Raw genomic sequence first — 22,904 nt, forward strand, 5'->3', positions numbered from 1 at the left:
AGATCACTGAATCATTGATCATTGGTGGTTTATTACCAGGGTGTTTTCTAAACCTAACACCCCATTATTGAAACCATCACAGATTAATTATTTCTATCATGGATGATTTGTTTCTAAAGGTTTTCTGCCGCTCCCAAAAAAAAAAAACAGACATTCATATAAGGAGTCTTGTCCGCTTAACTTGTACTTTAGATTTTACTAATTTAGTTTTATATAAAAACAATTTTAATAGATATGTAAATGTGTGCAGCAAGTGGCCAGTACAGACAGGAGAGGGATGAGCACACACTGCCACTGTGTATGCAGGTGCTAGGCAGGGATGTCAACTTGAGTTTTTATTTTTTTCTGGATAGCTCATCAAAAAAAAATCACATACAGACAATATATTTAACGAACACATCGGAAAACCATAAAAAAATCATTATGATTATCAAGTGATCCATGTCTACAGCCCATAATTCTGATATGAAGACATCAGCGGCATTCACTGTAAACTGTAAAATGATAATAATTAGAGTCAAAATAATCTGCTGAAGTTTCTTCAGCTTCAAAAAAAATCATAGACGCCTTCAATTTTTTTTTACGGAAGGGGGAAAAAGCGCCCTATTTTTAAGGAGAGTGTCCTGGAATTACAGGAGAGTTGGCAGCCCAGTGGCCGGCTGCACCAGTGTCAGTATGTGTGGGGCTAGGAGTTAGATCGCTCCAAACCAAGAGCTGTCAATCATCATAAGGGCAGGTGCAGACGGCTGTATGTTCTCTATCCAAGAAAATCGGTCCAGTTATGCTAATCACACTATAATCAGAGTGTGATCCGATTTTCTCGGATGTGGAGAGTTAAAAAAAAAAGTTTCTTCATCTTCTCCATTCTGTCATCCGAGTGAGGTCTGATGTTTTCCACGAACCCATAGACATAAATGGGTGAGTGCCATCCGATTATTGGAGGCAACTCGTACGCGATGAGTTCACCTCAAAGGGCAGCATGTAGGGCTCTGTATTGAGAGAGGGCAGTAGGGGGGCTCAATATGGATAAGGGGAAGCGTGGGGGGGGTTAGTATGGTAAATGGCAGCATGGGGTGCGGAATGTGGAGAAGGGGCAGAGTGGGGGGTCAGTGTGCAGCAGGGGCAGTGAAGGCATATTAGTATGGAGAAGGGGCAGCATGGGGCTCAGAATGTAGAAGGGGAAGAGTGGTGTTTTCAGTATGGAGAAGGGGCCGCGGGAGATTTTCAATATGCAGAAGGGAGCAGCATCGTGTTCTCAGTATGGAGAAGGGGCAGCGTGAAATTCTCAGTATGGAGAAGGGACAGCGTGAGGTTCTCAGTATGCAGAAGGGAGCAGCATGGGGTTCTCAGTATGGAGAAGGGGCAGCGTGAGGTTCTCAGTATGGAGAAGAAAGCAGCATGGGGTTCTCAGTATGGAGAAGGGACAGCGTGGGGTTCTCAGTATGCAGAAGAGAGCAGCATGGGGTTCTCAGTTTGGAGAAGGGAGCAGCGTGAGGTTCTCAGTATGCAGAAGGGAGCAGCGTGAGGTTCTCAGTATGCAGAAGGGAGCAGTATGGTGTCTTCAGTATGGAGAAGGGAGCAGCATGGGGTTCTCAGTATGGAGAAGAGAGCAGCATGGGGTTCTCAGTATGGAGAAGAGAGCAGCATGGGGTTCTCAGTATACAGACGGGAGCAGCATGGGGCTCTCAGTATACAGACGGGAGCAGCATGGGGCTCTCAGTATGGAGGAGGGGCAGCATGGGGTTCTCAGTATGGAGAAGGGGCAACGTGAGATTCTCAGTATGAAGAAGGGAGCAGCATGGGATTCTCAGTATGGAGAAGGGGCAGCATGGGGTTCTCAGTATGGAGAAGGGGCAGCATGGGGTTCTCAGTATGGAGAAGGAGCAGCGTGAGGTTCTCAGTATGGAGAAGGGAAGCATGGGGTTCTCAGTATGGAGAAGGGGCAGCATGGGGTTCTCAGTATGGAGAAGGGGCAGCATGGGGTTCTCAGTATGGAGAAGGGGCAGCATGGGGTTCTCAGTATGGAGAAGGGGCAGCATGGGGTTCTCAGTATGGAGAAGGGGCAGCATGGGGTTCTCAGTATAGAGAAGGGGCAGCGTGAGGTTCTCAGTATGGAAAAGGAGGCAGCGTGAGATTCTCAGTATGGAAAAGGGAGCAGCATGGGGTTCTCAGTATGGAGAAGTGGCAGCATGGGGTTCTCAGTATGGAGTGGGAGCAGCATGGGGCTCTCAGTATGGAGAACGAGGCAGCGTGAGGTTCTCAGTATGGAGAAGGAGTAGTGTGGGGGCTCAGTAGAAAGCGAGGACATCATGGGGGACAGAGTATGGAGAGAGGGCAAAATGGGCTCACAAAATTCAAAAATCAGACGTGCACTGCCCCAATGAATAACATTGGTCTCGTTGAGATCCTATATTTTGACGCATTGCACTCAAACCAAAACTGCGGTCGTCTGCATGAGCTCTAAAGGGAAGTAAGGAGGATTGTAAATGAGAAGGCAGAAGAGTGAACTGAGCGCCTGGCAAACGGCAAGGGTGCACCGAAGCCGCCTCATTTACATCTAAAACTGTTTTCAGATATAATGAAATTACTAAAATCTACAGTACAAGTATGATTGGTATAGGTCCCCTGTACGAAGGGATAAATAGTTCAATTTAAAGTTTTGGGGTCGACTCCCTTTAAATTATATAGTTACAAATTATAATTTAACAGAGATTAGATCCCTATTATAGAAGGACACCTCGTAATTACAAACGAGAGTGCCTACCTGTATATAGAGAGTGTTAGATCTGAGGACACGGCAAATCTGACCATCACCAAATGTTAGACATTTAAATGAGCACTTTTGGGATAAAGTGATACTAAACATCAGGTCTGTTTCAGGCTGGAGAGAGGCAAAATATGGAGTCCAGTCTATCCCTAATAATTGCTCTTTCTACAGATCTGGGTATGTCCAGAAACACTTACATACATTTGGGTGAGTTTTTACTGACACTTAGTTTGTTCTTCATAAAGTCTTTATCCACTTTTTATTCTGCACATTATTATTATTATTATTATTATTAATAATAATTTATATAGTGCCATTGATTCCATGTCATTCCATGTCACATATTGTGACACAGAGGCAGAGCCTTGTATGTCTGATCTAGTAATGATCAAGTCTATATGGGACAGTTCCCATACATTGCAGAAGACTCCTGCATCTATGACAGCTGTGAAGCAGCTAATTGTTAGCGCCAGCTGTCAGACACACATAGAGCACAGCGCCACTCAGTGGTCAGAGAACCGTAATGAACTCTTTGCTAATTTCCAAGGAAAGAACTAACTTTCACTCTGTCCTCAGTCTGTGATTTCTCTGCCATGTAAAAAAAGTTTGTTCAAAGTTTTGGACCTAATTTTCATCAGTATTTGGTCAGTGTGTCAGTTTTTACCACCAGTGTTTGGTCAGTGATTTTCATATATTCAGACATAAATAAATAAATTCCAAACCTTCTATTCATTACAATGTTAATGACGGACAGCACATGGATTGTACACCGATGCCATCAGAGTGCGCTCCATGATTATCATAATTTTGATCCATGACTCAGATCAAAGATGGACCTATCACTGTGATTTCTTTTTCAAAAAAAAAAAAGTACATGTGAACAGTTCCATAAATTATAATGTGTGTATTTTACATGTGAACAATACATATGTGAAAAACGGACGTCTGAATGAAGCTTTTAAAGTGTTTGCTGATATGGAAAATTAAAATATTTATTTAACAATTAAGCCAATATAATCCACTTACATAATTATCATGTTATTTGTATTTTACACACTACTGTACATTGCCCTCAAGTGAAAATGTGAACCGAAAACCAAACAAAAATACATATTTACGCACATAAATAGTTAATCGGTCCTAAAAGTCCAAGGTTATGGGCACTTGTTCACTAATTTCTGCAGAAAAATCAGATGCAAACGTTGAAGTGTTGGCAGCAAAAACGCTGCATAAAATACGTGCGTTTTTCATGCGTTTTTTTTTTCGTTACTTTGAATGGGTGAAAAAGGCTGAAAAAGCGCTGAAAGAATTGACGTACTGCAGGTGCGAAACTGCTTCACATCTACAAGGAAAAATAAGCAGCGTGTGCATGGGGTATTAGAAATATCATTCTCTTTGCTGGTACTGCATTTTTTAGAAACAAAAAAATGCAAGAAAAAAGCGGCAAAAATGCAGCATGTGAACATACTCTAACACTGACAGTTCTCCTCTTACGAGTGACTTATATATATACTTTTTCTACCACCGTCAGATAATTATAATCCACCATCTGTCATTGATGCATTTACTGTAACGATTCATCCCCAAATTAAGAGAACGTTACAGTATACATTCCCCTGCTCTAAGAAGAAGAAACAAGAGTTTTAATGCATTAACGTAACTAAATATGATTAAAGTACCTAAAACGTGTACATGCAAAATGTCATTGTATTCTGTGCCGCTCTCTGTACTTTTTCATTTATACCTTGTAGTCAAGGCCCATGGAGAGCTCGGCTGTAACATTTGACAATGTATATATACAATAAAAATGTATTTTGCTGTTTGTAATGTGACTTTTTTGCTTGTACTAGTTCTAACACCTATGGAAGGACTGTATGGAATCTGTATGTTCTTGTTCCTCACAGCTTCCCTCCAGATCCCTAATAATAAACCACATAATAATCTGGTGCTGCCGCCGTGTATGTGTGATAACCGGCCCGCAGGTCACTCCACACATTATAGCTGCTGACACCAGACATAGCCCAGGGGTCCACTCCTCACAGCAAGTCCAGAAAGCCAAGGGGACAGATTGTAGGCTTTATTCTATAAATTTCTGTGTGTTACAAGCAAGGTTATGCGGAATATCTGCCGCCAATGTGATCTGGTCAAGTAGGAGCCTCATATTCAGCAGCAGTTCACAAACTACAGAAGACATAAAGATATGTAATGGGTGACTACGATAATGCAGCATACAGTGTGAGGACCCACAAACACCACGCACAAAGGAAAGCACAACAAGAACTCATCAACCCAAACCAGGCTCAGCGTCAGGTAGTAATAAACAGAATTATATCTGTCATCAGAACATTAATTATAATTTAACAGTAGAAAGAGGAATCTGTGAGACATTCAGGAGGTTTTATTCATCATCTTAAATTTTAAATACATCTCTACAACATTATATATATATATATATATATATATATATATACACACACACACACACACACACACACAGGTGTATCTCATTAAGTTAGAATGTCATCAAAAAGTTAATTTATTTCAGTTCTTCAATACAAAGAGTGAACCTCATATATTATATAGAGTCATTACAAACAGAGTGATCTATTTCAAGTGTTTATTTCTGTTAATGTTGATGATTATGGCTTACAGCCAATGAAAATACAAAAGTCCTTATCTCACTAAATTAAAATAAGTAACAAAAAACACCTGCAAAGGCTTTCTACGCATTTAAAAAGGTCCCTTAGTCTGTTTCAGTAGGCTCCACAATCATGGGGAAGACGGCAGACTTGACAGATGTGCAGAAGGCAGTCATTGACACACTCCACGGGGTCCCAGAGTCTGGAGGAAGCGTGGAGAGGCCACAATCCAAGCTACTTGAGGTCTAGTGTGAAGTTTCCACAATCGGTGATGGTTTGGGGAGCCATGTCATCTGCTGGTGTAGGTCCACTGTGTTATTATCAAGATCAAAGTCAGCGCAGCCGTCTACCAGGAAATTTTAGTGCACTTCATGCTTCCCTCTGCCGACAAGCTTTTTAGAGAGGGAAATTTCATTTTCCAGCAGGACTTGGCACCTGTCCACACTGCCAAAAGTACCAATACCTGGTTTAAAAACAACAGTATCACTGTGCTTGATTGGCAGCAAACTCGCCTGATCGTAAACCCATAGAGAATCTATGGTCAAGAGGAAGATGAGAGACACCAGACCCAACAATGCAGACAAGCTGAAGGCTGCTATCAAAGCAACCTGGGCTTCCATAACAGCTCAGCAGTGCCACAGGCTGATCGCCTCCATGCCACGCCGCATTGATGCAGTAATTAATGCAAAAGGAGCCCGACCAAGTATTGAGTGCATTTACTGAACATACATTTCAGTAGGCCAACATTTCGGTTTTTAAAAACATTTTTCAAGCTGTAGTTATAAAGTATTCTAATTTACTGAGATAATGACTTTTTTGATTTCATTGGCTGTAAGCCATAATCATCAACATTAACAGAAATAAACACTTGAAATAGATCACTCTGTCTGTAATGACTCTATATAATATATGAGTTTTACTTTTTGTTTTGAAGAACTGAAATAAATTACTTTTTGATGATATTCTAATTTTGTGAGATGCACCTGTATAAATATATATATATATGTATATATATACATATATATATATACAGGGTGTACAAGAATATAGTATGTAGAAGATACCAGCAAAGCGAATGACATTCCTGAAATCTCATGCACATGTTGCTTATCTGTTCCTTGTGGATTTTGGATATTTGAAGCACCAGTGGTTTTTTTTTAGCTTTTCTTTTCTTTCTTTTTTTTAAATCTGCAACATCTCAATTTAAATGAATGGGGAAAAAAGCATCAAAAACACACACAAAGAACGAGTAACAAATGTGTGAAAAAAAGCGTGCTTTATGTAGTGATTTTACCGTCAACACTATGGTCTTTGATACAGAAAAATCTGCTGCAAATGCTAAAGGTGTGAACGTAACCTTATCTGGTGGTGCACCCTACCCCCAGCCAGCGACACTGCCTGTATCAGATATCCAAATGTAGCAGAGCTGAGTTGGTCATATGTAGTAGGGCAGGATTTAGTAGAACCAAGAAAAGTCTCACGTGTGTTTTTTAGATATAGCAGTGGTATATCTTTGGTTGACAGCAGTGCAAAGTTTATCAGAAGTAGCTAACTGAATTAGTCAGTAGAATTGTTGTCTGGCATTTGACTACAAGTCTGCAATTACTCAACGTGACTGCAGATGTGTGAATCCTCACATCATACCGCACTGTGGGCTGTGAGGATTCTCTGGACCCAGCACCGGGAGCAGGCGGTACATGATTTGCATACTTCTGGTCACATTCCGACTAGACTGTGTCTGGCCTCACTCAATATACTTGCACTGAGAGAGACTGCACATGTCTAGTGGGCATGTGACTCCATGTAAGCAAATCACATACTTGCGGTCACACGCCCACTATTCCCGGCACCGGAGAATCCTCACAACACAAAGCGCATGAGATGTGAGGATTCAGAAGTCTGCAGTTACACAGAATGACTGCAGACTTGTAGCCTAAAGCCGCACAACCCCTTTAAAGAGGGGGACTCTGATATGTGATACGTCACTGTAATTTTTCTCTTCTAAACTTATTGCTTGGCTCTAGACTTCTGACCATACTTTCGGGAATGGAAGTAACTGGGAATCAATAGTGGCAGCCATCACCTCTGATGGGGTTGCTTTTCCTGCCACCTGGCCAACAGAGGTACTCTCATGTCTCTATAGCAGTGAGACCCCCCTGCCCCTCATTCGATGTCACCTAACAAAGTCTATATCTGGACAGTAGGAAACCTGATCCGATATGAGCAGCCATATGCTTGTCTTCGAGGGACTTGTCAGACCAGTCTGCACTTTAATTCATAGCTCCAGCGCCTGCACCAGTTTCCACACGTCAGGTCCGATATGTGCTCATCACTACCTCCCCGTGTCACTGGTCTTCTGGTCTTTCGGTACAAGCGATGGTGTGACCCGCCAGTGCACATGGCTAGCTGGTGCTCATCTCTAGCAGACCGTTACATCTGGGCTTCTTTTAATGGGATTTGCTTCCTTCCCTATAGAATCATTACTTCGTCTATAGCATTCGGAAGTAATTAAGACTAGAGGACATCACAAAGACAAGTGAAGACTTAATAATGCCACCATAATGACAACCGCTGCAATTGTACAGAGAGAAACATTTCTTTTGTTCACATCCAGTGCTAAAAAAGCTTCAGATGGAGCAGAGCCGAGCTTGTCATGGGGTAATTATCTTCGGGGGCTTCTTCACATTCAAGAAAAGCCACTATTTTAACTGCGATATATTAGAACCTAATGGGCCATGTGGCTTCCTGAGCCCCCGGTAGCCTTACTGTCAGTGGAGACCCTCAACAGTGCTCCAAGTAAGAAGCTTCCAGACGTCCGTGTTTCTCAAGGAAAGAACACGGACCACTTATAGTCTGTGGAGTTGTTCACTTCCATGTGTCCATGTCCCCCTCTCCCAAAATAAAAAATTAGGCGACGTTTTTAATCCAAGTCACAGATCAAACTCGCCCATTCGACTCAATAGGTCCATGAAAAGAGCGGACATCCAAGTTCGGCACTGAAAGGGTTTTCCACTTGCAGCAAAGTGGTCACCAGACAATTGCAGTCATGTAAAGTAATGATGGCAGACAGTACGGACCGCTGAGCCCAGTGTTTGGCTGCAGCGGTGATATACTGTGTAGTCGTGAAGTCATCACTACAGGTCTAAAGCAATGGCAGATATCTGTGCTGGATCGAGGGAGGGCGAGTACTGTCTGGCTTTGTTATTTAGTGATCACTTCGTAAAATGGAATCTGTCAGCAGGTTTTGTTATGTAGTCTGAGAGCAGCATGATGTAGGGGCTGAGACCCTGATTGCAGAGATGTATCAATTACTGGGCTGTGTTTTGCTGTTTCAATACAATCAGTGTTTAATCAGCAGGAGATTATCACTACAGGACTAGCTGCCTTGAGCCTCCTGGTCCAGCCACTTCCTCACCAGTGACTAGCAGCTCTCTGTCAATATACAGTGTACACAGAAAGCAGCCAATGAGTGGTGGGGGCGGGTTATACAGGGGTGTGGACGGGTTATATAAGGGTGTGTGCGGGTTACAGAGGGGTGTGGGCAGATTATTCAGGGGTGGGGGCGTATTATATTGGGGTGCGGGAAGGGGTTTATAAAGGGGTGGGAGCGGATTACACAGGGGGTGGGCGGATTACACAGGGGTGTGGGCAGATTACACAGGGGTGTGGGCAGATTACACAGGGGGTGGGCGGATTATACAGGGGGTGGGCGGATTACACAGGGGTGTGGGCAGATTACACAGGGGTGTGGGCAGATTACACAGGGGTGTGGGTGGATTACACAGTGTTGTGGGCAGATTACACAGGTGTGTGGGCGGATTATACAGGGGTGTGGGCGGATTATACAGGGGTGTGGGCTGATTACACAGTGTTGTGGGCGGACTACACAGGGGTGTGGGTGGATTACACAGGGGTGTGGGCGGATTATATAGTGGTGCGGGCGGATTACACTGGGGTGCTGTCAGATTATACAGGGGTGTGGGCGGATTATACAGGGGTGTGGGCGGATTATACAGGGGTGTGGGCGGATTATACAGGGGTGTGGGCGGATTACACAGTGTTGTGGGCGGATTATACAGGGGTGTGGGCGGATTATACAGTGGTGTGGGCGGATTATACAGGGGTGTGGGCGGGCTATACATTGGTTGGGCGTGTTATACATGGGTGGGGTGGGTTATACAGAGGTGTGGGTTATACAGGGGTGGGGGCGGGTTATACAGGGGGGTTATACAGGGGTGGGGGAGGGTTATACAGGGGTGTGGGCGGTTATACAGGGGTGTGGGTGGATTATACATGGGTGAGGGTGGGTTCCACGGGGCTTTGGGCGAATTATTCATGAGTGGGGGTGGGTTATACAGGAGTGGGCGGATTATATAGGGGTGTGGGCGGATTATACAGGGGTGTGGGCGGATTATACAGGGGTGGGTGGATTATATAGGGGTGTGGGCGGATTATACAGGGGTGGGCAGATTATATAGGGGTGTGGACGGTTATACAGAGGTGTGGGTGGATTATACATGTGTGGGGGTGTGTTATACAGGGTTTTTGTGGATTATATAGGGGTGTGGGCGGATCATACACGGGTGTGGGCGGGTTATACTGGGGTAGGCGGATTATATAGGGGTGTGGGCGGATTATACATGGGTGTGGGAGGATTACACAGGGGTGTGGGCGGATTATACACGGGTGTGGGCGGATTATACATGGGTGTGGGCGGATTATACATGGGTGTGGGCGGATTATACATGGGTGTGGGCGGATTATACACGGGTGGGTATGGGCGTATTATACAGGGGTGTGGGTGGGTTATACAGGGGTATGGGCGTATTATACAGGGTGTGGGTGGGTTATACAGGGGTGTGAGCGGATTATACAGTGGTGTGAGCGGGTTATACAAGGGTGTGGGTTGGTTATACATGAGTGTTGGCGGGGTTATACAGGGGTATGGGTGGGGTTATACAGGGGTGTGGTTATACAGGGGTATGGGCGGGGTTATACAGAGCTCAGCATTCAGAGAACTGCTAGATCTGCAGTGGAGAAAACTTCACAGATGCTGCAGTTATACATCGCAGGAATCAGGCTCTCTGCCCCTACCTCATGCTGTTCTCAGATTACCTAGCAAAACCCAGCTGACAGATTTCCTTTATAAGTGTAAAACCCCATTTGCTGCACCCATCCATTATCAGACGGTGAGCTCTGGAGGGAAGAGCCTTCTGCTGCTCCGGTTACTGGATCTCTGCGGCATTTTTTTGCTATATGGTGTTAGGAGAACGTACGGCACAGGGGAGATCCTGGACTGATAATATAAATAAATAGATATAATAATATAATCTTTGTGTTAGAGATGAGTTATGGCGCCGTTCTAAGTAAAATAATGCTGTAGGTTTTCCTGCAGTCCTATGTAAAATCACAGATACCACACTGCTACCTGGCAATGACTTGAACTCCTGTCATACTTGTCTCTCTGTGGATTGAGAGGTAACACATTCAGCTCTGCTACATCTAATGATATTGTCCTCTGATTACACTAAATCCCTTAGATACATCGGCCATATATACCGTCTTCTGCACTCACCTTCTTCCTTATGGGCTCTGCCCTCACAAACACAATATTATTACAGCAATCCGGGCTGTCAGAGAAGCTTAAATACATTTTCGGATAATCCTGTTAATGACTTGGGTCAAAAGTTAACTGTTAAAGACGATCAACAAGGGGGAAACGTCTGCCCTTAAACAGAAACATAGCGGCTCCTGTATACTCTATATACTGTGTATACAGCGGAGGAGCTGTCAGGAGGACAAGGGCTCTGTACACTTCCCCTGGACACTCCCTGCCGTACTAGGGGCTAGTAAGGGGCATGTTGGAATGACGCCCCCGTGTGGAGGAGGCTAATAATTACTTTATATGTAGCAGAGCTGAGTTTGTCACTTACACCTTTTCAGTACATAAGTGCAGTAAGTGGCTTTACTTACGGTTGTGTAGTGCAGAGACCAAAAGAAGCACAAAGTAGAGCGAAACTCTGCACCGCCAGACTCGGCTCTGCTACATCTGTGTTATAAATCCATTAGTATTAATAGGACTTTCATGAGAAAAGAGTCCCATTGTTATAGACAACCTACAACAGACGCTTCGGCCTCATTCAGACGTCTGTTTTTCTCGTACGTGTTTTATCTGTGCAGCGCACGCCCATTATAGTCTATGCCGCCGTTCACATGTCTGAATAAGTATCTGACGTGTCCATGTGTGACCGGTTACACTCATCCAATCATAACGGTCTGTGAAAAAAGCACAGCACACACGTGTCGTCGGGCTGCCGCCTGTATTTTACTTTATAATGGATAGCCTCGAAACATTTTATTTTTTTTTTTTGCATATAAAATTGAAATCAGCAAAAAGACGAAAACAGACGTGTGAATGAGGCTTTATTATACTATGCACTGGTTTCACCACCAATGATTCGTAATTAGATGGAAATTAAGCGTAATTACGGGGAACTTTAGATTTTCTTTCAAAACAAGTTGGTTACAGAATATCCAATGTCCTGATATTGCGGTATGGGGATTATTAGTGTAGTATGGGGATTATTAGTGCAGTATGGAGATTATTAGTGCAGTATGTAGATTATTAGTGCAGTATGGAGATTATCATTGCAGTATGGAGATTATTATTGTGGTATGTAGATTATTAGTGCAGTATGGAGATTATTATTGTGGTATGTAGATTATTAGTGCAGTATGGAGATTATCATTGCAGTATGGAGATTATTATTGTGGTATGTAGATTATTAGTGCAGTATGGAGATTATCATTGCAGTATGGAGATTATTAGTGCAGTATGGAGATTATTAGTGCAGTATGGGGATTATTAGTGCAGTATGGAGATTATTAGTGCAGTATGGAGATTATTAGTGCAGTATGGAGATTATTAGTGCAGTATGGGGATTATTAGTGCAGTATGGAGATTATTAGTGCAGTCTGGAGATTATTAGTGCAGTCTGGAGATTATTAGTGCAGTATGGAGATTATTATTGCGGTATGTAGATTATTAGTGCAGTATGGTGATTATTAGTGCAGTATGGAGATTATTAGTGCAGTATGGAGATTATTAGTGCAGTATGGAGATTATTAGTGCAGTATGGAGATTATTATTGTGGTATGTAGATTATTAGTGCAGTATGGAGATTATCATTGCAGTATGGAGATTATTAGTGCAGTATGGAGATTATTAGTGCAGTATGGGGATTATTAGTGCAGTATGGAGATTATTAGTGCAGTATGGAGATTATTAGTGCAGTATGGAGATTATTAGTGCAGTATGTAGATTATTAGTGCAGTATGGGGATTATTAGTGCAGTATGGGGATTATTAGTGCAGTATGGAGATTATCATTTCAGTATGGAGATTATTAATGTAGTATGGAGATTATTAGTGCAGTATGTAGATTATTAGTGCAGTATGGAGATTATCATTGCAGTATATAGATTATTATTGTAGTATGTAGATTATTAGTGCAGTATGTAGATTATTAGTGCAGTATGTAGATTATTAGTGCAGTATGGAGATTATCATTGCAGTATGGAGATTATTATTGTAGTATGTAGATTATTAGTGCAGTATGGAGATTATTAGTGCAGTATGGAGATTATTAGTGTAGTATGGAGATTATTAGTGTAGTATGTAGATTATTAGTGCAGTATGTAGATTATTAGTGTAGTATGGAGATTATTAGTGCAGTATAGAGATTATTATTGTAGTATGTAGATTATCATTGCAATATGGAGATTATCATTGCAGTATGGAGATTATCATTGCAGTATGGAGATTAATATTGCAGTATGGAGATTATCATTGCAGTATGGAGATTATTATTTCAGTATGGAGATTATCTGGCACAATGCATCCTTCTATGAAATGCTTTCCCCATGGTGGATCTGAGGACAGTCCTATGGATATTACAGCACACAGAAAACACCACCAATTAGCATCAGATAGCAAACTCAGCTCTGCTATATATTTATTCATATAATAAAGTCTCATTTAGACGTTCGGGATTTTTATTCCATATGAGAAAAAATTGTCAGTTTTTTTCATACACGAGCTGGATCCGATTTGGATCCATTTTTGGTCTGTGCGTCTATCTGGACTCATTCACACGACCGTATTTTCGGGCAGAGTGCTGTCCGTGAAAAAAACGGGCAGCACTCGGGTCAAAGTTATGCTATGGGGCAGTGCAGATGAGCGATTGAATCTGACCGAATCTGCGCACGAAAAAAATTGCAGCATGCACTAGTTCTAGAGACACACCCAAGTCTATAGGTGCGCAAAAAAAAAAATTGAATGCCATAGGGAGCCACAGTATATTATGCAATTTTTACAGATACATTGCAAAATAGCAATTTGTAAATGGTCCTGTAAGTGGTTAATAGCTGCTATAAAAACGGACTGCACACGAATGACAAGAGAGAAAAAAATCCTCCCACTTTTTTTGAACGATTTTTTATACGCTCGTGTGAACCTGCCCTCAGTGTGACAATCATTTTTCTCCTATCCATAAGGGCTTATTCACATATCAGTGATTTTTTTTTTTTTTTTACGCTAAAAAGTGAACGAGTTTCATCAGTGTTTTAGATCAGATTTTCACCAGAGCTTCATTTGTTTTTCTTATATGCAAAAAAAAAAATCGGATGGAGATTTCTGAAGCTTCTTCTATCAGTCGCTGAAAACTGGACACCACAAGGATGGCATCTGATGGCTGTCCAAAATTTCACGGACCCATAGATTTGCATTGGTGAGTTTGATATGTGACTCGGATCAAAATTGGACAAGTCTCTGTGACTGTAGACTATAATAAGTACAAGTCCTATCTGTAAAATACAGGGATATGTGAACAGCTCCATAGACTATAATAGGCAGGAGTCCAATCTGTAAAATACAGAGATATATGAACAGCTCCACAGACTATAATAGGTACGAGTCCTATATGTAAAATACAGGGATATGTGAACAGCTCCATAGACTATAATAAGCATGAGCCCAATCTGTAAAATACAGGGATATGTGAACTGCTCCATAGACTATAATAGGCAGGAGTCCAATCTGTAAAATACAGAGATATATGAACAGCTCCACAGACCATAATAGGTACAAGTCCTATCTGTAAAATACAGGGATATGTGAACAGCTCCATAGACTATAATAAGCATGAGCCCTATCTGTAAAATACAGGGATATGTGAACAGCTCCATAGACTATAATAGGCAGGAGTCCAATCTGTAAAATACAGAGATATATGAACAGCTCCACAGACTATAATAGGTACGAATCCTATCTGTAAAATACAGGGATATGTGAACAGCTCCATAGATTATAATAAGCATGAGCCCTATCTGTAAAATACAGGGATATGTGAACAGCTCCATAGACTATAATAGGCTTGAGCCCTATCTGTAAAATACAGGGATGTGTGAACAGCTTCATAGACTATATTCATATTTGCACATGGATTGCTAATAAAGCATTAAACCGAGGAGGCAGTGAGAAGTGACAGCACTGGATGAAGCTCGGATGCCATCCGTCTGCTGACCATTTACTTCACTGACCCAGTGATTTGGATGGGAGAATTTGATCCATGACTCGGGTCAAAAATGGAAGTGTCTCCTACACTCAGGCAGCAAACTAGCACAGACATGTGAACAGCTCCATAGACTATAACAGGCAGTGAAAAATAGACGTCAGACGGGAAAAGTTTACACACCTGAATAACAGAACAGAAACATTAACGTCATTTTCACGGGGCAGTATTGCGGTCAGTACATGTAAGCCAGGACCAGGGATCCAAAACACAGAGGAGATACAAATCTTTTCACCCTGTAAATGATGTAGCAGAGCTGATTTTGACACAACTCATCCTTATATGACAATTCTGCATCTATAATTTTCTTTCGGTAAACTTTGCTTAAACTCAGCATACCGGACTATCATGGCACACGGCCAACAGCAGCTTCAGCTCTGCTACATCTCTATAGACATAAGGAGGCGATTGTTTACCCAACAGAAACAAATAATAAAGAAATCCATTTATAAACATCTGAGCCGAACGTCCCATTGTCTCTCCCAGGCACCATGATAATGCATTATATTATTATAGAACAGTACTAATGGCACATTGGATATTGCAAACTCTGCTCTGCTGCACTATATATTATATGTCCTATAATAACATATATGTAGTATTAAATAAGAAGCTGTGATCGCCAGGCCAATGGATGTAAGAAGTCAATTTCTGGCTAATTAAGTGACCGTTCAGGGAACAATGGTGGCCGGTGGGGGGGTGACGTGTTTCTAAGCCATGAGAATTGCACTGAGGTCCATCTGTTCTGACAGCGATTGCAATGTATTGGGGGCGCCCGGTGCCCGCAGTCATGGCAGGAGTGTGGCTTTCATTCCCCTTTCACTTACCGATGCAGTGTAAATGGAATCGGCTGCCGGCTCTGCTTAGCTGTGAGCGGCAAGACGGGCAGAGAGGAGGCAGGAGGGGATCTACATCTGCTTGGATTAATGGGGGAATTTAATAAACGGACACATAATACGAGGGCAACGTGACGTCTTTTACTAGTAAAGAACCGAACATTCTATTCTTCACATACACAGAATACACAGCAATGTTACATATGTGGGGTAAATAGTGGCAGAGACACAGCAGAGATGAGTTTGTCATTTCACACCATCCATTTCTCAATTGCAATGTGTTTTCTGCATTTTTCCATAGGAAAGTAGTAAACCCATTAGATTACTTTAAGTTGGGGTGGAGAGGGGGGGCTTGTGGTGCAAGAAGGCGTAAAATGGGAAACTGAGCTCTGCTACATGTTTATGTATAACAGCAAAATGTGATACCAAGCTTTATACAATGTGATGTGTGTGCAATAATGTGCACGCCGGCGCTCAGACTAATGCAGGCTGCATCATACATACTTAGTATAGGGAAGTTTGTCAGATGCAGCAGAGCTAAGTAGAAGCTGTAACACAGCTCCTCGCGAAACAACAAGGGGCGTAATAAGCAGCTAAGTGTATAGTACGCCGACTACATCGTCTCAACCCAGACCGCTTACTAGTGAGGTGTAGAGGAAACTAAACAACAAATTCAGCTCTGCTATATCTGGTTTTAAACTAGGTCAAATGTGCAAATTCATATTACTCAATATTTTTAAAAAAACTCAATCACTTTATCTATTATTTCTCCATCATCTATCTTTCTATTCAATAACTATTTATCTTTCAATCCTATAATTATCTATTCAATATCTCATTATCTAGTGAGAACAAAAACCAACACCAGCCCAAATGGTGACTTTCAGCTCCCTCCCTCTATCTATCTATCTATCTATCTATCTATCTATCTATCTATCTATTAAGTATCTATATAATATCTATCTAATATCTATCTAATATCTATCTAGCTATCTATCTATTATCTGTCTATCCAGCTCTCCATCTATCTATCTATCTATCTATAGTATCTATTTCTCTCTATCTGTCTGTCTATCTAATATCTATCTATAGAAAAAGGAAAATAAAGGTCCTCTATTAGGACCAAAACTTTTCTTTTACATGGGCTCATAAAGGTCCACTTTTTTTCATAGTATATTGGAGTGCCGCCTGCTTTTATTTTTTATACATCCTAGCGGGTATTGGAGGCCTGGCACCCGACATCAAAATGATTTTGGTGCTGCTGTCATTTTTTTCATATATCTATCCAACAAAAATAGCAAAACTCTGGACGTGGGATAGTGAAAAAAAACCTGTGGTCTTTATCTGTGCATATACGGGTGAATAAAGACCACAGTTTTCTCACTATCCCACGTCTGGAGTGCTGCCATTTTTTGCTGTGTGTTTATGGAGGATACTGGGTCAGTACGTTAAGGATTACACCCTTTGCTAAATCTGTGTTTGTATTGTGCTGCTTTTTTCTATCTATCCAATATATATGTATCTATTTATCTATTATCTATTTATCCATATATCTATCCATATATCTAGCTACTATATATCAATCTATCATATATCTATCCATCTATCTGTCTATTTATCTAGCTGTCCCATATCCATCTATCCAATACCTATCTACCTATCTATCTATCTATCTATCTATCTATCTATCTATCTATTTTATGTCTGTCCACCATCCATTCACATCCCAAATAGCCCATAAACCTCTGTACTGACATGCTTGCAATACATTCTTTGTACCAGGCAACTAACAAAAACATTAATCACAATTTCTCTAATTTTTGGCATCTAGCAGCACACAGAGGGGGGACCCTGCTAGAAACCTGCAAACTTCCATTAACATTCCAGGCAAAAATGCTCCTACTTCTAGCACCGTGCAGCTCAGTGAGTGGAAAGGTGAAGAGTCTGTTTAGGATTTCCTGGAGGAGATTTTCCCCGGGAACCATTCGTCAGCAGACTTTATGTATGAAATGTGCTAATATTTGACATTTTTGCCTCGGCTTTATCAGTGGTGAGCAGCGCTGTGTACAGTATCACAGGAGGGCACCATCCAAGGAGGAATAACAGCTTAACTTAATTACAAAGGATTTACTCCTTCTCCAGTGTTTGCCCCATAAATTCCGCTGCTGCAGATAAAGCCTCACACACCGAGCTGCACTTTATTCCTGCTCTCCCCGCATGCTGTACTTTCAGATTTTTTCTAAGCAGACGGCCTATTGAATGCAGATAAAAGGGTCACAAGAGGCGTCTTATAGAAGCAGCTATAGGATGAAGTAGTAGGACTGAACAATTAATTGTGGATGTAGCAGAGTTAAACTGGTCATTGGTTACTTCTGTGCATAGTGATATGTCACCGAGCAAAGAGAACTGACAAATGACACAAGGGATGTAGTGTAGATGAGTTTGTCAGGGCAGCAGAGCTAAGAGTGACATTTCGCACAACTGGTGGTGATATTTATTTATTCAATATTTATCCCTTATATAGCACCAACATAATCTGCAGCGCAGTACAGAGATTGTCATTACTCACTGTTCCCTTTGGGGCTCACAATATCAATTTCCCAACAGTATGCCTTAAATCACAATGTATTCACAGCGTTCTGCAGGACTTCATGAAAAGTTTACTTAAGTTTTTCGACACTCTATAAATATCAAGTTCAGCACTGAAATATATATATATATATATATTATATAATACATATAATATATATTACACACATGTAAATACACACACATACATATATATATTTTTTTTTTTTTACATGGACACAACTGTATTTGCCAAGTACATTATATACTAATATACTGTATATTTATCATGCAAAGTAGCTAATAGGACACCAGAGTAAATGTCATATACCAGGCCACAGATACACACACTATATAAAGTATACAGTATACACACCAACACTGATCACTTTTAACAAAGCACACCTTTTGATTCACGTATACATCAAACATGATGGCAATTAATATCAATGGGAGATAACAAATGAAGAAAGGTCTGATATAGAAAAAGCCAAGATAGAACCTCATCAATGGAGCAGAGCCGAGGTTGTCATGTGGCACAACTCATGCTGATATCACAATGTGAGAACATACACTTCAAAGAGTTAAATGGATACAAACTTTATTATTAGTTGTGGTTTATGTGATCATGAAGAAGTTACTGTATACACTTCTAATAAACATCCTAACTATGATCCATGCGCAGATCACTATACATACTAATCATCTGTAATAATGCAAAATCACTATAAAGTATAAAACTAAAGACACTAAAGACTTATCTATATATGTATATGTCTTTCTATTCAGTATTTATCATATATCTATTATCTAATATCTGTCTTTGTATTCAATATCTATCATACTATTATATATATATGTATGAATCTATCGCATATCTATCTCTCTTTTTATCTATCTATCCATCTATTTTTCTTTCTTTTCAATATCTATCATATTTATCATCTTATCTATATATGTATGTATCTATAAATCTATATATATATATATATATATCTGTCTGATCTATCTATTATCTAGTATATATATATTTATCTATCATATCTATAGCTCTCTTTTTATCTAATCTATCTTATCTAATATTTATCTATTTCTCTTTTTTTATAGATCTAATCTATCTTATCTATCTATCTCACTGGATTTTACTGGGTCCAGTCCTGAGCACAAGTCCATCCTGACCTCAGCTATTAGTTAGTTCGCCTGATATACAATATAACACCTTGCAGTTCATGCGTAAAGCCACATAATCAAAAAATTATTTTGACTTAAAAGTACTAGAAAGTCATCTAGAGGGATCTCAAAACCAACAACAAACAAACAGCAGGAGAATCTATTAGTAACCTCCACAGCACAGGCAGAGGCAGCGCAGTTTACGCAGCGGTCCCTTTAAATAGTGTTACATTTGTAGTGCAGCATAGTGGACACATGTTGGGGTCTCCGCGTCCTGTGACCCCGGAGTTCTGGATACATGGAGCTAATGCGCTGTAAGGATATGTCCCGGATGACAAGAAGCACAGAGGAGGCAGAGGAGCACAGAGGAGGCAGAGGAGCAAGGAGGAGGCAGAGGAGAACAGAGGAGGCAGAGGAGCACAGAGGAGGCAGAGGAGAACAGAGGAGGCAGAGGAGCACAGAGGAGGCAGAGGAGCACAGAGGAGGCAGAGGAGCACAGAGTAGATAGAGGAGCACAGAGGAGGCAGAGGAGAACAGAGGAGGCAGAGGAGCACAGAGGAGGCAGAGGAGCACAGAGGAGGCAGAGGAGCACAGAGGAGGCAGAGGAGCACAGAGGAGGCAGAGGAGAACAGAGGAGGCAGAGGAGCACAGAGGAGGCAGAGGAGCACAGAGGAGGCAGAGGAGCACAGAGGAGGCAGAGGAGCACAGAGGAGGCAGAGGAGCAAGGAGGAGGCAGAGGAGCAAGGAGGAGGCAGAGGAGAACAGAGGAGGCAGAGGAGCACAGAGGAGGCAGAGGAGCACAGAGGAGGCAGAGGAGCACAGAGGAGGCAGAGGAGCACAGAGGAGGCAGAGGAGCAAGGAGGAGGCAGAGGAGAACAGAGGAGGCAGAGGAGAACAGAGGAGGCAGAGGAGAACAGAGGAGGCAGAGGAGCACAGAGAAGGCAGAGGAGCAAGGAGGAGGCAGAGGAGAACAGAGGAGGCAGAGGAGAACAGAGTAGATAGAGGAGCACAGAGGAGGCAGAGGAGAACAGAGGAGGCAGAGGAGCACAGAGAAGGCAGAGGAGCAAGGAGGAGGCAGAGGAGAACAGAGGAGGCAGAGGAGAACAGAGTAGATAGAGGAGCACAGAGGAGGCAGAGGAGAACAGAGGAGGCAGAGGAGCACGGAGGAGGCAGAGGAGCACAGAGGAGGCAGAGGAGCACAGAGTAGATAGAGGAGCACAGAGTAGATAGAGGAGCACAGAGGAGGCAGAGGAGAACAGAGGAGGCAGGGGAGAACAGAGGAAGCAGAGGAGCACAGAGTAGATAGAGGAGCACAGAGGAGGCAGAGGAGAACAGAGGAGGCAGGGGAGAACAGAGGAAGCAGAGGAGCACAGAGGAGGCAGAGGAGCACGGAGGAGGCAGAGGAGCACGGAGGAGGCAGAGGAGCACGGAGGAGGCAGAGGAGCACGGAGGAGGCAGAGGAGCACAGAGGAGGCAGAGGAGCACGGAGGAGGCAGAGGAGCACGGAGGAGGCAGAGGAGCACGGAGGAGGCAGAGGAGCACGGAGGAGGCAGAGGAGCACAGAGGAGGCAGAGGAGAACAGAGGAGGCAGAGGAGAACAGAGGAGGCAGAGGAGAACAGAGGAGGCAGAGGAGAACAGAGGAGGCAGAGGAGAACAGAGGAGGCAGGGGAGAACAGAGGAGGCAGAGGAGCACGGAGGAGGCAGAGGAGCACGGAGGAGGCAGAGGAGCACGGAGGAGGCAGAGGAGCACGGAGGAGGCAGAGGAGCACGGAGGAGGCAGAGGAGCACGGAGGAGGCAGAGGAGCACAGAGCAGCGCCGGGTCTCCGGATCTCTTACCTTCATTGGGAGGATGCGGGCTGACTTGTGCGGAGCAGCCGATGGAGAGCGAGGCCAGGAGGCAGAGGATGGAGCAGAGCTGACAATCCATTCTTGGCCAGTGCCGGGGCTGGGTGGCGCATATTACCTCTGCCCAGCACTGAGGACGCGGAGACTCCGCTCACAAGTTACCATGCTCCTCTCCTCTCCCCGCTGCCTGATGTCAAGTTTGACACTGGAGATAAGGAGGAGTCTGCTCCTGCTGCTCCGGCCGCGGGGCCGCCCTGGGTCCTAGACTCTGCCTGCTAGTCTCTGGTGCCAGCTTGTAAAATCCACTGCCAGCCAGGGTGAGGATTACTTCACCTGTGCACTGCCATCAGGAAATTAAATTACCTTTTTATGGCTCCCGTGTCTTGCAGTGGTGCAGCTTGGTTTACCAATGCAGGGGAGCAAAAGGACAGAGTAATGAAGGGGTTATTGTCAGGGAACTGATACTGGGGGGAACTAGTTTATAGAAGAGTTTACAGTATGTCAGTGAAAGTGGAATTATAGCTGTGTGCCCCTACATATAGTCTTAGAAATCGCACTGAAATACCAGCACAGGGGGATATTCAGCTGCTGGATTTCTCAGAGCAAGAACTTTGCAAAAAAATGTGAATATCCGCTGTATTCTCAAAAATAAGGTCTAAAATGCCGGGGAATCTGCCCCCAATACTGTATGGAGGTATATGTCCGGCAAAAATCAGTCCCTGACTGGTCACACCATAAAAGAGGAGCTGCTGCCCGGTCAATAGGGGGCAGTATTTGCTCTTATTTTATTCCCGCTGCTCCCCCGGGTGATGTCATCTTTTTTTTTAATCCACCATTGGGTTTTAGAGATGTGGCCCTTTATATCTAGTACTAATTGTGGGATGTCATATACGATTTTCTGATGCAAATAGCATTAACTAAGTCCCCTATGTTACAGTATTTCCATGTACTATTACTATTCACTTCCTTCGGGTATTTGCGCATTTTGTTTTGTTTTTTTCTTAGGTTTTGTCTGTGAAATGGCCACAGTGTGAATGTGCTCCTACACATTGTGACGCGCCCCCTGGGCCATGTTTGGGGTGCGGCGCGCGTGCGCGCGGGGAATACCCGGAGCCGGATCCGATAGGGGTAGTAGTCCTTGTGTGGCGGTGACCCGGTCCGTGCCCAGGGTGGTCAAACTAAGTGGCGTTATTGATATAATGGTATTAGTGTCCGACTACGCCACCCGTTGAATGCGGCTATGAAGCCGCCGCTGCAGGGCAGTCCGCTGAGGCCGGTGGTACGGATGTGCAGCGTGGATGGTATAACCCCCAACGGGAGGGGTATAGCCTCAGGGCAGCTGATGAAGCAGGAAAAGATGATAGTGGTAGTGGTGGTGTGACAAGGAAGCTCAGAGACGTGCAATTGCAGTTTTCACAGCTTTACTCACAGTTCTTTATCAGGTCC

The 22,904-nt window shown here is 43.0% G+C and overlaps 1 protein-coding gene across 2 annotated transcripts in view; it reads right to left on the reverse strand.

Moving 5' to 3' along the window:
- The window catches only part of EPHA3 (EPH receptor A3), a 532,047-nt gene extending 510,356 nt beyond the window's left edge, over window positions 1-21,691 (reverse strand). For both annotated transcript variants that reach the window (XM_073668198.1, XM_073668189.1), the window contains exon 1: window positions 21,450-21,691. In XM_073668198.1, the coding sequence (XP_073524299.1) occupies window positions 21,450-21,540 (91 nt within the window). In that variant the 5' untranslated portion in view covers window positions 21,541-21,691. The remainder of the gene's footprint in view (window positions 1-21,449) is intronic.
- Between the last annotated feature and the right edge of the window lie 1,213 nt (window positions 21,692-22,904).

Source organism: Phyllobates terribilis, unplaced genomic scaffold (assembly GCF_046119375.1).
Source record: "Phyllobates terribilis strain yellow unplaced genomic scaffold, ASM4611937v1 Scaffold_2__4_contigs__length_985480577, whole genome shotgun sequence".
NCBI classification, from domain to species: domain Eukaryota; kingdom Metazoa; phylum Chordata; class Amphibia; order Anura; family Dendrobatidae; genus Phyllobates; species Phyllobates terribilis.